Raw genomic sequence first — 13,552 nt, 5'->3', positions numbered from 1 at the left:
CTCCCAAACACGTAAAGTTCTGTTGTGTTTTGGCAACTCCTATATTAAAACGTACCGCATTCATTAACAAAAGGTGCCCTTCAAATCAGAGCTTTTCCCTCCTGTCCATACTGTCTTCCACTTGCTTCCATTTCAGGATACTAAGAGAACACAGAAAACCCCCATGCATGTGCACACTGTGAGAAATATTTTCATTGCAAAATGCATGACATATTGACACATTGGGTTTCAGAAGCCTTTGCTAGCCATTGAGTTTAAAAAGCCATTTCTCCTGCTTTATTCATCAATTATTATTTCTGAAAAGGCAAACACTGTCCTCTTAGGGTAATGGAAGAGCTACCAGGAAGTCAAGCAGATTGACTCTTGATGATTACTCTGCCTTCTCCATGGGAGCAAAAAACCCATTTTTTTCACTTTTTCTTTCTCGGACAACCAAGAACTTTCTCCTTCCCACCTGGTAGATCCCACTCTTTCTATTCCTCCTACCTCTTTTCAGTTCCTGATGGCATAAATACCAGATGCTTAAGGTTTGGAAGTTTGGGAAGACAGTCAGGAGCATGGAGTATGGAGGGTCCTGAATGGCACATTTTTCAGATGCTTAACATTTCCTAAACTTTACAGCATTCTGTTTGGTGTAAGTACCATCTTCATAGACCAGGGACCCAAGATCATAGGAAAATAAGCACAGAGCCTGGAAATTGACCTAAAAGTTCTGATTCTTTATGTCAGGAAAAAGGCACGTTACCTGCATTCTTATAATAGTCGGTGGCGTGATCGTGGTAGAGTGGAAGTTTTCCTTTTGCATATTTTATTTTCAGGATGGAGACCTGCGTATGGAATTTACAACATGTGGGTATCTCTTTTTGGAGCTGTTTTGTGCTGTGCAGTCATGTTTGTCATCAACTGGTGGGCAGCTGTCATCACCTATGTCATTGAATTCTTCCTCTATGTCTATGTGACTTATAAGAAGCCAGGTAAGATAATAAGGACTGTATGGAATAGGGTTTCCAAATCACTCTCTAACTGCTCATTTATTAAGCATTTTTATGTGCTTAGGTGAGGCATATGTAAGGAGGATATTAATAATATCATGGAATATAATAGTAACAATAGTTGGGGCTGGGCACAGTGGCTCACGCCTGTGCTCCCAGCACTTCAGGAGGCTGAGGAGGGTGGATCACGAGGTCAGGAGTTCAAGACCATCCTGGTCAACATGGTGAAACCCCGTCTCTACTAAAAATACAAAAATTAGCCGGGCGTGGTGGCGGGCCCCTGTAATCCCAGCTACTCAAGAGGCTGAGGCAGGAGAATCGCTTGAAACCGGAAGGCAGAGGTTGCAGTGAGTTGAGATCACGCCACTGCACTCCAGCCTGGGCAACAAGAGCGAAACTCCATCTCAAATAATAATAATAATAGCAATAGTTAACCTCGTTGAGCACCTGTTATATACCATGCACTCATTCAATCCTCACAATACTATTAGTGCCATTTTACAGATGAAGAAACTGGGATTCAAAGAGTTGACTACTTACCAAAGTAATAATCAGGATGTGATGGATCTGACCATATAACCAGCACTTGTATGATACCAAACCAACCCGACAAGCTTTCCATTACTTCACTTTGTTTCTGATGTCCTGATAAATTAGACATAGTCCCTGTGCTCAAGGAGTTCACAGAGTCACACTTAAGGAATTAATTATGATACAAAATAGTAACCACTATGAGAGTAATATGAGCAAATTGCTGAGAAAAGGGGAGGGAAGGATTAACTTTGGAGTTATCCAGGAAAACTTTCTGGTTCCTAACTTATGTTCACAGAGTCAAACACTCAGTGGACATTTAACGAATATTTTTTAAATGAATAAATAAATTAGTTTTTTTTAAAAAAAAAAAAAAAGCAAGCAACTGGGGTTTGGTTAATCAGAGTCGGGGAATGGTATTCTGGGCAGAAGGTGAAGCATGAATGACAGTAAGGACACATACAAGTGCGGGGCGGCATATTTGGGAAGGCTCAAGGCCTTCAACACACAGAAGGCTCCTGAGTGATGGGGAGAAGGATCACAGAGGGAGCCTGGAATAGTGGTGGGGGCCAGATAAATAAGAAACTTAAAGGTCATGCCAAAGAATCTGATGTTGTGAGCAACAGGAAGATGGCACAGGCTAATCAATTGAAGAAACAATTGGATCTGAACTTTGGGTGTTGACTTTAGTACCAGGGATATTAAATCTAGGAGGGGCTGCAGACAGTGCGGTGCAGGGAAACCCAGAGCCACCCTCACATTCTCTGTTCCCTTACTCTGCCAGTAAAGCAGAGATTGTAGTAACTACCTTGGAGGGGTCTGTTTAGCTTTTATTTATTTCTTTACATATTGTTAACATCATGTATAACTTACATATGGAAAAATTCATCCCTTTTAAATGGGCTGTCTGTATGTTTTGACAAACTGGTAGAGTGTTGTAACCATCATCAAGATACAGGATATTTCCATCATCCTCACAAGTTCCCTTATACCCCTGTGTAGTCAATCTCCACCCTCCAACTTAGCCTCAGGCAGCTGCTTTTCTGATGTCTGATCCTGTAGCTTTGCCTTTTCCAAAATACCATATAAATAGAAACATACAAGATATAGCCTTTGAGAAGACTTCCTTTCACTTAGCAGAATGCTTTTAGATTTACCCATGCTGTTGCATATGTAAGTGGTTTATTCTTTGGTGTTGCTGAGTAGGATTCTATTGTATGAATACATCACATATATTCTTAAATTCTATTCACCAGTTGATGGTCATCTGAGTTGTTTTCAGTTTAGGTCCACAGGACTTTATGTGGACTTATGTTTTCATTTTTCCCTTGGGTAAATATCTGGTAGTGGGATTTATGATTAAATAGTAAGTGTATATATAACTTTATAAGAAACTGCCAAACTGTTTTCTGTGGTAGCAGTATTATTTTCCATTCCTACGAGCCATGAATGAGAGTCCTAGATGCTCCACATTTTTGTCAGCATGTATTACTGCCAGTTGATTTTTTAAAAGCCATTCTAATAGATGTGTAGTGCCACCTCATTGTGGTTTAATTTGCATTTTCCCAATGATTAACGATGTTGAACATCTTATTTGCCATCCATATATCTTTTTTAGCCAAGTGTCTGTTTAAATCTTTTGCTCATGTTTTAGTTGTTTTCTTATTATTCAGTAATGAGAGTTCTTTATCTATTCTGGACACAAATCCTTTAGTAGCATGTGTTTTGCAAATATTTTCTCTGGATCTGTGGTTTCTCTATTTTCCTTACAATTTGTTTTGAAGAATAAAACTTCTGAGTTTTTGTGAAGTCTAATTTATCTTTTTTTTTTTTAATGGCTTACCATGTTGCATCTGATCTAAGATATCTTTTCCTAATCAAAAGTCACAAACTTCTAGAAGTTTAAATGCTTTGGAAATTATATTTAGGTCTATTATCCATTTTGAGTTAATTTTTGTACATGATGTGAGGTATCGTTCAAGGTTCACTTTTTACATATAAACGTCCAATTGACTAGTAGAGTTTTTATCCCTATTTAAAATAAACGGCCTAAGGTATGCTTAATGCCTGATGCACCATCAACACTTAATCAATATTGATCTTCTTTATCTCCAGATAATTATCATTCACCCATTTCCCTGGATCTCCAGGAGAATAGGTTTTGTCTGTCATCTGGGGTGTATCTGTACATTCTTGCCAGGGACTTCCTCTCATAAACCTTGGAAGATCCATTTAATACTTAAATTTGTTAAAAATAAAAAAAAAAAAAAAAAAAAGCCGGGCACGGTGGCTCATGCACACTTTGGGAGGCCGAGGCAGGTGGATCACAAGGTCAGGAGATCGAGACCATCCTGGCTAACATGGTGAAACCCCATCTCTACTAAAAACACAAAAAAAAGCATTAGCCGGGCGTTGTGGGGGGTGCCTGTAGTCCCAGCTACTTGGGAGGCTGAGGCAGGAGAATGGCGTGAACCCAGGAGGCAGAGCTTGGAGTGAGCCAAGATGGTGCCACTGCACTCCAGCCTGGGCGAGAGCAAGACTCCGTCTCAAAAAAAAAAGGAGGGGGGTTGGGGGGGGAGGGATGGTAGAGCTGATCTCCCTTATGATGAAGATTAAGTATTAGCTTCTCACAGATCAAACTAAAATGTTTGCTAAAGAACCTTGACCTTCTTCATAGAATTCTAGAAGTAAGAATTCCCATGCTATTCAGTTTTACTGTTCAAAATATAAAGATTACTGCACACTTTCTGTGTATACAGAAATGCTGCTTCTCTTTTCAATTTAAGAATTTGGGCCAGGTGCGGTGGCTCACGCCTATAATCCCAACACTTTGAGAGGCGGAGATGGGTGGATCACAAAGTCAGGAGTTTGAGACCAGTCTGACTAATATGGTGAAACCCTGTCTCTACTAAAAATACAAAAATTATCCAGGCATGGTGGCAGGTGCCTGTGGTCCCAGCTACTCAGGAGGCTGAGGCAGGAAAATCTCTCAAACCTGGGGGGCGGAGGTTACTGTGAGCCAAAATCGCACCACTGCACTCCAGCCTGGTGACAGAGAGAAACTCCATCTCAAAAAAAAAAAAAAAAAAAAAGTGTGAAGATGCTTTGATTTTTATTCAGGGATTGACCAGTTTCCCAAGTCTATCTGCCTGCAACGTGGTTATCGCACAGCCTTTCCCACCAAGCAAGATTTCTAGGACTGCAGTTGTACAGTCTGATCCGTTGCTGGAATGAAGCCTTTGCTTCTGAAGATTCACATAGTATTCATAGAAGGATACAAAGTGCTTTTTAGGAAATCCCGCACTATATTTTCTCTAATGTGGGCACTCATCGTTGCTGGCATAGCCAGGGAAAATCATAGAAGGGAATGACTTGTAAGAATTATTCATGGTACACAGAGGAAAGGTCAGTGCTTCTTATGCCAATTTCCTCCTTTATCCACAGATGTGAACTGGGGCTCCTCCACACAGGCTCTTTCCTACGTGAGTGCTTTAGACAACGCTCTGGAATTAACCACAGTGGAAGACCATGTAAAAAACTTCAGGTAAAGCTGGTGTCTCAGGCATCCTAGTGTTGTTCCACCTTAGAAGTGGCTCTCCTTTATGAGAGACAAGGGCATTCAAGTAGTTATAAGCTTTAGAGGTACATTCTAAAAATAAGCAGCCATACAAAACTGCTACATTTTCATGACAGCACCTCCTGTGAGTGAGTGCTTCTTTCCTTCTACACCCTACTCTGCCCACCCCAAACTACAGCCCCTCATAATGCCAGGTGTCACCTTCCATGCGTGGAGATAGCAAAGTGGACTAAGTAATGTGACTTCAGAGAGATGATCCTAAATCCCCACACACATTATTCTGCAATTGTTTCCATTTCACTTAAGGCTTTAGGGCTTACTGAATTCTCTTAAGAGTAACACTTTTTGCTTTTCATTAGTTGTATCTTATTTTGAATGAAATCTGAAACACAAGCTTGTAGGAAGAATGAAAGAAAGTAACATAAAAATCTTGCTTGGAGAGGAACAGATTGCCTTGGGATTTGGGGTAGGTGGCTAGAGGAAAAAGGAGAGGGGGACTGTATTAGTCCATTTTCATACTGCTATGAAGAGATACCCAAGACTGGGTAATTTATAATTTTAAAAAAAGAGGTTTAATGGACTCACAGTTCCACCTGGCTGGGGAGGCCTCACAATCTTGGCAGAAGGCAAAGGGGGAGCAAAGGCATGTCTTACATGGCAGCAGGCAAGGGGGTGTGTGCAGGGGAACTGCCCTTTATAAAATCATCAGTTCTTGGGAGACCTATTCACTGTCAGGAGAACAGCACAGGAAAACCCACCCCCATGATTCAATTACCTCCCACTGGGTCCCTCCCATAACACATGGGGATTATGGGAACTATAATTCAAGATGAGATTTAGGTGGGGACACAGCCCAAACCATGTCATTCCATCCCGGGCCCCTCCCAAATTTCATGTCCTCACATTTCAAAATTAATCATGCCTTCCCAACAGTCCCCCAAAATCTTAACTCATTTCATCATTAACTCACAAGTCCACAGTCCAAAGTCTCATCTGAGACAAAGCATGTCCCTTCTGCCTATGAGCCTATAACATCAAAAGCAAGTTAGTTACTTCCTAGCTAAAATGGGAATACAGGCATTTGGTAAATACACCTGTTCCAAATGGGAGAAATTGGCCAAAACAGAGGGGCTACAGGCCCCATGCAAGTCCGAAATCCGGTGGGGTAGTAAAATCTTAAAGCTCCAAAATGATCTCCTTTGACTCCTTGTCTCATATCCAGGTCATATTGATGCAAGATGGGTTCCCATGGTGTTGGGCAGCTCTGCCCCTGTGGCTTTGCAGGGTACAGCCTCCCTTCTGGTTGCTTTTACTGGCTGGTGTTGAGTGTCTGCAGCTTTTCCAGGTGCACGGTGCAAACTGTCGGTGGATCTATCATTCTGGGGTCTAGACGACTGTGGCCTCTTCTCACAGCTCTACTAGGCAGCGCCCCAGTGGGGAGTCTGTCTGGGAGCTCCAACCCCACATTTCCCTTCTGCACTGCCCTAGCAGAGGTTCTCCATGAGTGCTCTGCCCCTGCAGCACACCTCTGCCTGGATATCCAGGCATCTCCATACATCCTCTGATACCTAGGAGGAGGTTCTCAAACCTCAATTCTTGTCTTCTATGCACCCACAGGACCAACACCACATGAAAGCTGCCAAGGCTTGGGACTTGCACCCTCTGAAGCCACCACCCAAGCTATACCTTGGCCCCTTATATCCATGGCTGGAGCGGCTAGGACACAGGGCACCAAGTCCCTAGGCTGCACACAGCAGGGGGGCCCTGGACCATGCCCAGGAAACCATATTTCCCTCCTGGGCCTCCAGGCCTGCTATGCAAGGGGCTGCTGTGAAGTTCTCTGACATGCCCTGGAAATATTTTCCCCATTGTCTTGGTGATTAGCATTTGCCTCCTTTTTACTTATGCAAATTTCTACAGCCAGCTTGAATTTCTCCCCAGAAAATGATTTTTTCTTTTCTACTGCAAATTTTTCCAACTTTTTTGCTCTGCTCCCCCTTGAACACTTTGCTGCTTAGAAATTTCTTCTGCCGGATACCTAAATCATCTCTCTCAAGTTCAAAGTTTCACAGATTTCTAGGGGAGAGGCAACATGCTGCCAGTATCTTTGCATAACAAGAGTGACCTTTTCTCCAGTTCCCAAGGAGTTCCTCATCTCCATCTGAGACCACCTCAGCCTGGACTTTGTTGTCCATATCACTATCAGCATTTTGGTCAAAGCCATTGAATAAGTCTCTATGAAGTTCCAAACTTTTACACATCTTCCTTTCTTCTGAGCCCTCCAAGTCCCTAGGAAGTTCCAAACTTTTCCACATTTTTCTATCTTCTTCTGAGCCCTCCAAACTGTTCCAACCTCTGCCTGTTACACATGGTTCCAAAGTCACTTCCACATTTTTGGGTACCTTTACAGCAACACCCCACTCTACAGGTACCAGTTTTAGTCCATTTTCATGCTGCTATGAAGAAATACCCAAGACTGGGTAATTTTTCTAGAAAAAGAGATTCGATGGACTCATAGTTCCACATGGCTGAGGAGGCCTCACAATCATGGCAGAGGGTGAAGGAGGAGCAAAGTTACGTCTTACATGGTGGCAGGCAAGAGAGTGTACGCAGGGGAACTGCCCTTAATAAAACCATCAGGTCTCTTCAGACTTACTCACTATCATGAGAACAGCATAGGAAAATCTGTCCCCATGATTCAGTTACTTCCCACTGGGTCCCTCTCACAATACGTGGGGATTATGGAAGCTACAATTCAAGATGAGATTTGGGTGGGAACACAGACAAACCATATCAGGGACCACAAGACTACTTTTTCCTTACTTCACACTTTTGCTATGACTAACTGAACTGAGAACACAAACATGTCAAGATGGACAGGCAGGATGATTCAAGAATTCTAGTGCAAAACCCATAAAATAGGGGAGAGGTTGTCCCATTTTTCCAAGCCTGTGTACCTGTCATCCCATTGGAATGGTTCTAAGGTTACAGACTTCTTGCAGTGGCCCATTCTCACATCTTTTTTTCACTTCCAGGCCCCAATGCATTGTCTTAACAGGGGGACCCATGACAAGACCTGCTCTCCTGGACATAACTCACGCCTTTACCAAGAACAGTGGCCTTTGCATCTGCTGTGAAGTCTTTGTGGTAAGAGTCACTTCACCCCAGGGAAGTGCTTTTTCCTCCCTGCTTGCCTTGGATTATTTTGGGTGAAGAGAAAAGGTACATGCAGTGATAGGAAAATAGAAAAAAAAACAGTTTATAGGAGAGCCCTCTACCTTGATTCATAGAGCAAAGACGAGCAAGAGCCCGTGATCCTGAATTTAAACAGGTAGATGTAAAGTGTTTCAGATTTCATAAGAGACCAACTAAAAGTGACAAATATTTCCAAGTGATGGCCTTTGAGTCAAGAAAAAGATAGCTGGCTCAGAAATAAAGTGAAGGCATTTGGGGTGATAACTGTCTACAGAAATATAAAAGGATGGAATGAGCCAGATAGAGCACTATTACAGAGATTAACTGATGAGGAAAGAACCAGACATAATGGCCTTAAATGACAGCACATGGAATTTAGATTAAATATTTGGATAAGTTTGATGACACTGCAGATACTCAAAAAACTAAACCAAGTTTTTCATGTCTTAGATAAACATTCAGAGCTAAATGAATTATTTTTGTTCAGGAAATATGAGGTAGACTGATAATAACCTATTGGTGACTTCCCTAGGAGGTATTCAAAACTGGTGCTAGTAATTTAACCATAATTGTTGACCAATCTCTCAAGTGTGGAGAAAGCGTTAAAATAATAATAAAATAATAAGCCGAAGGGTGCGGTGGCTCACGCCTGTAATCCCAGCACTTTGGGAGGCCAAGGTGCGTGGATCACCTGAGGTCAAGAGTTCGAGACCAGCCTGAAGAACCTGGAGAAACCCTGTCTCTACTAAAAATACAAAAATTAGCCAGGCATGGTAGTGTATGCCTGTAATCCCAGCTACTCAGGAGGCTGAGGCAGGAGAATCGCTTGAACCTGGGAGGTGGAGGTTGTGGTGAGTCAAGATCGCACCACTGCATTCCAGCCTGGGCTACAGAGCAAGACTCCATCATCATCATCTTAATAATAATAATAATAATAATAATGATAAAGTCTAAGTCTTCCATACTAGCCCACCTCTACTTGTATTCCCCCCACACACACACACCACTCAAAATTCTCAGCTAACAATGTATTTTTATAGTACTTAAGTACTTGCCTATTCTTCAAACCATTTTTCTTCAAAGCATTTTTCTACAGTTTTTCTTATTGGAGCCCCACAATAGCCTAGTGAAGCAGGACAGAAAAGTACCCTGTTCCCATTTTACTGATTGGGAAAGTGAGATTCAGGAAAATTAAGTTATTGCACTGGATCACACAACAAGAAAGTGGTAGAGCCAAGATATCAGTCCGGGTCACACAAGTGTGCTAAGTGTCACACCTTGAGGAGAAAGCCTTAGCACACTTGCATCCTTGGGAGTACTATTAGAATCCAGCACCACTACTTAAATCTCCAATACCTGCCAAGGAATGGGGCTGTCAGGAAGTCAGGTGACTTTCAAGCCAGTCAACTCTGCCATGATGCTGGGGGCTAATTTACCATATGTCATTGTGATCAGCACTTAAGCATCTCTTTACACTTGGCAATATTCTAAATGCTCTATGAAGCAGTTGTTCATATTCTCTTTCCTCTCAGTGCTTATATGACAGTAATTCAAACAATATAACTTAATGCAATTATCTGGTAGGAGATGGAGAGACTCCTACTGAGTACTTGTGAGATTGACAGGTTAAGTAATGACCAACTGTGACTCCAGAGAATTTTTAAAAATCTTATCAAGCACCTCTCTCTCACATTATCAACTTTGGTGCCCTGGATTGGTGGATTTCATTTTGGACAATGTAATATAGGAGCAGTTTTGATGAAATAAGCAGTTTGGGGTGTTTTTCTTCTCCAGCAATTTAGAGAAAACTTAGTTTAGCAGGCAATAAAATATCTTTAGGACTGAAGAAATAAACTGGAAGTATAAACAGTCATCTACTGGCAAAGGAGAAAGGGTCTCCTAAGAAACAAGAGAGATTGCTTTTAATTAACCCTTTGCTGCTTTAACTATAATACAGGAGGATAGTGCTGGAATATCATTTCATTTGAAGTAGGCACCTTAGTCTGTGCCCCCAATGGCCCTGTTTGTTTGACACATATGTTGGGCTGCATTATACATTACTATACTGGTCTCTCCACGTAGGGCCCAAGAGTCTTGCTCTCAGGTGCCAAGGTTCTCCTCGGGACAGAAAATAGTTACTGCATCAGTTAATGACTTTCCAGTTAGTTACTTTGTATGAGCTCCTGGGGCTACAGATGTTGACAGCATTTTTAGACTCCAGGCTCAGTCGTCAATCATCTTTGCAAAGAAACAGATGGAAGGGGATGTAAGGGGAGTAAGAATGCCACTAGAATTTTTTTTTCCAAAAGCACAATGGTTGATGGTTAGGCCAACCTTGTGGAAAATGTTAAACAGCAATGATAATAAGAGAATGACAATTTAGTTTCTAGGTCTAGGAAGCTGGTGCTCATGGGCTTTTGAGAATAACAGTCAAGTTTCAAATCATTATTTTGCCACCTATTAGTCGTGAGTCCCTTAGGCACATAATTTCATCTCTCTGTGCCTTACTTTTCTCAGTTGTAAATTGAAAATAATAAAAATAGCACCTATGTTATAGAGTTGCTATTTGAATTATAGAAGATAAGCTTTCTAATGCTGAGTCCAGTGTCTCTCAAAGAGTAAATACTCAATTAACTTTCATTGTTATTGTGATATTGTTATTGTCAATATCATTATTTTTGGTATGTTATAGTTGCCATTTTTATTCCAGAAATATATTATCTTCAATAAAAACCTAAAGCATGCCCTCTTAGAAAAACCAGGTCCAGACACTGGATTTTGAACTTTTTAAGTGTGCAGCACTTTGATCATGATGGAACGGTGAGATATGTGCTTCCACCCACTAGTCACAGGACAGCAGGCTCTGGACTCCATCCTTCTGGTGGCCTGCAGCTACTGAAGTACTTGCTTTAAGTACTGTTACATTACCAGAAAGGAGCAAGATTTAGAACTCATTGGCATTTTGATGTGGGTGGGTAGCGGGAAAACATGTGGCCACAGCTGTCATTTCCCACAACCGTAGCATTTTTATATTTGAAATTAAGAGATCTGTACTCTGCTGGACCCCAAGCACCCACTGTGGCCTTTCAACTATCCAGCTAACTCTTACAGTCTCCTGCAGGCCTCTTCCCCTCTCTTGCTTTTTTACTATTCAACTTAAAGATTTCAAGTGAGCAACTCTTCATCAAGGTAAATTTGGGGATGCATTTTAAAGAATCCAGCTTGGTAATTTAAAAAATACTGACTAGTCTTCTCTTCTGAACTAACATAAAATAAATAAGTGACATACTTCTGTCCCAGTAGGCTTTGTATTAAACATGTGAGTCATTTTGTTCTCTTGTACCTATCATTCCTATCACCATAGGAAGACAGAGGGAGAAAAACTCCACCTTGTAGTATCCCCCTCATATTTCTAAGCATAGCCAAGTCCAACAGGTTCAGCAAAAGGTAAGTTATTAGTTAAAAGTTGCAAGTTGCATCCTCCACCAGTTCTACCCTATGTATCCTGACACAAATAAGCACTGCCTTTGTCAATGAGTTTCCTCACTTGTGTCATTCATAGTAGATGCAAAGATATCCAAACCAATCATCCCAGATAACTTAATTTGAATTTATGTACCTGTAATTCTCTGGGCACACCAAGTTCAGTTCTAGAAGTCTTACGGGATCAGTTGACACTTACCTTTCCCAGGTGCAAAGGCATCATACTGCAGCAGTTCCTTATTCATATACTTCTCAATTTTACATTTAAAAATAGGAATTTGTAATTAAAACAAATTAAAAAACAGATATATGTTTAAGGATCAAAAGTTAATTGAATTGAAAGTCAATTCCATTAATCTGGGATTTGGAACACATATCAGATAAAGTCATTATTGTCCAAAAACACACCGCTTATCTCTTTTCTCAATTTTGCTTGTCTTACCTCGCAAAAGGCTCTCAGGTCTACAGTGGCATCTTTTATCAAGTACATTGTGTTGTGCTGGTGGCTGAAGAAATAAGATTTTTTTTTAAAGGTTGATTCTGTTTTTTAATTTTGAAACACTAAAAAAATAACTAGGTTGGATCATATAAAATTTGCATTTTTATAGATCAAAATCATTGGGCACTGGCAGTTTCATATGGCTCACTATATAAAATTAAAGGAGACCTTCAATTTATATTCTGCCTTTCCTAATTCATGATTGTTAACATTCTGGGCCGGATGCAGTGAGTCCCTGCCTAAAAAAGAAAAAAGAAAAAAAAATGGTTATAGATGCTTCCACTCACTTTATTTTATTTATTTATTTATTTATTTATTTGAGACACAGTCTCCCTCTGTCACTTAGGCTGGAGTACAATGGCGCAATCATAGCTCACTGCAGCCTTGAGTGCCCAGGTTCAAGCAATCCTCCCACCTCAGCCTTCCCAGTATCTGGGACTATAGGCATGTGCCACCACACCCAGCTAATTTTTGTATTTTTTGTAGAGAAAGGGTTTTACCATGTTGCCCAGGCTGGTCTCCAACTCCAGGGCTCAAGCGATTTACCCTCCTCGACCTCCCAAAGTCCATTATAGGTATGAGCCACTGCACTCAGCCTTCCACTCACTTTTTAAATGAAATAAGCCATTACAGATCAAGTTAAAGCCCCTTTTAATACCGCTGCAGGCCCCTGGCTCTCTCTGTCCCCAGGGGCAATGTTATCTGAATTTTATGGGTATTCTTCTCATCATTTCACACATGGATACCGAAATGTAAATCTATTTTCATTCATGTTTTTCTTACTCATTAATGTTACTTTAAACTCGATTGTCCTCTCCTGTAAAGGAGGAAAGGGATGGCCTTTGAGCGGCTTTCTCATGTAGCATCTCTCTTAGACTTTTACCCTGTTTTTCTCTTTTTTTTCTAAAAAATTATAAAATATCTTAAGAAAACCTAAAGCTCTCTTTGAATTCTCTGTTTGAGGAGTTCTCAGTAAATCTCACAGAAGACACCCACCTCTTAACTCTGCGGCATAAGGAAGGCAGTTCAAGCCCATATAACCCAGGGAAAACTAAAATTCTCATTTTTTCTTCTATCTTCAACCTCCTCTTAATCTCAAATTTCACATCCACCAAAGAAAAAATATATTCTTTCTAGATGTATCTTATTCTTTTTTTATCAGTGAGCCTCTGTTATGATGTTAATAAAATAGTGACGTGACCAAATATTGAAAGAATGAAATGACCTATGAATTGGCACTAGCATGTATGGTAAAATAACATGAATCAAATCAGA

General features: G+C 40.9%; 1 protein-coding gene across 7 annotated transcripts in view; it reads left to right on the top strand.

The window, feature by feature from the left end:
- Positions 1-13,552, top strand: part of SLC12A1 (solute carrier family 12 member 1) — a 101,357-nt gene that overhangs the window by 46,376 nt on the left and 41,429 nt on the right. For all 7 annotated transcript variants that reach the window (XR_649103.4, XM_009210111.3, XM_009210113.3 and 4 more), the window contains 3 exons: positions 819-974; positions 4,968-5,067; positions 8,136-8,247. Coding sequence is in view for 6 of the 7 variants with exons in the window: in XM_009210111.3 (XP_009208375.1) it covers positions 819-974; positions 4,968-5,067; positions 8,136-8,247 (368 nt within the window). In the remaining variant the exon portion in view is untranslated. The remainder of the gene's footprint in view (positions 1-818; positions 975-4,967; positions 5,068-8,135; positions 8,248-13,552) is intronic.

The sequence above is a fragment of the Papio anubis genome, chromosome 7 (assembly GCF_008728515.1).
Source record: "Papio anubis isolate 15944 chromosome 7, Panubis1.0, whole genome shotgun sequence".
Classification (NCBI taxonomy): domain Eukaryota; kingdom Metazoa; phylum Chordata; class Mammalia; order Primates; family Cercopithecidae; genus Papio; species Papio anubis.
This window is presented reverse-complemented; position numbering and strand designations above follow the sequence as displayed.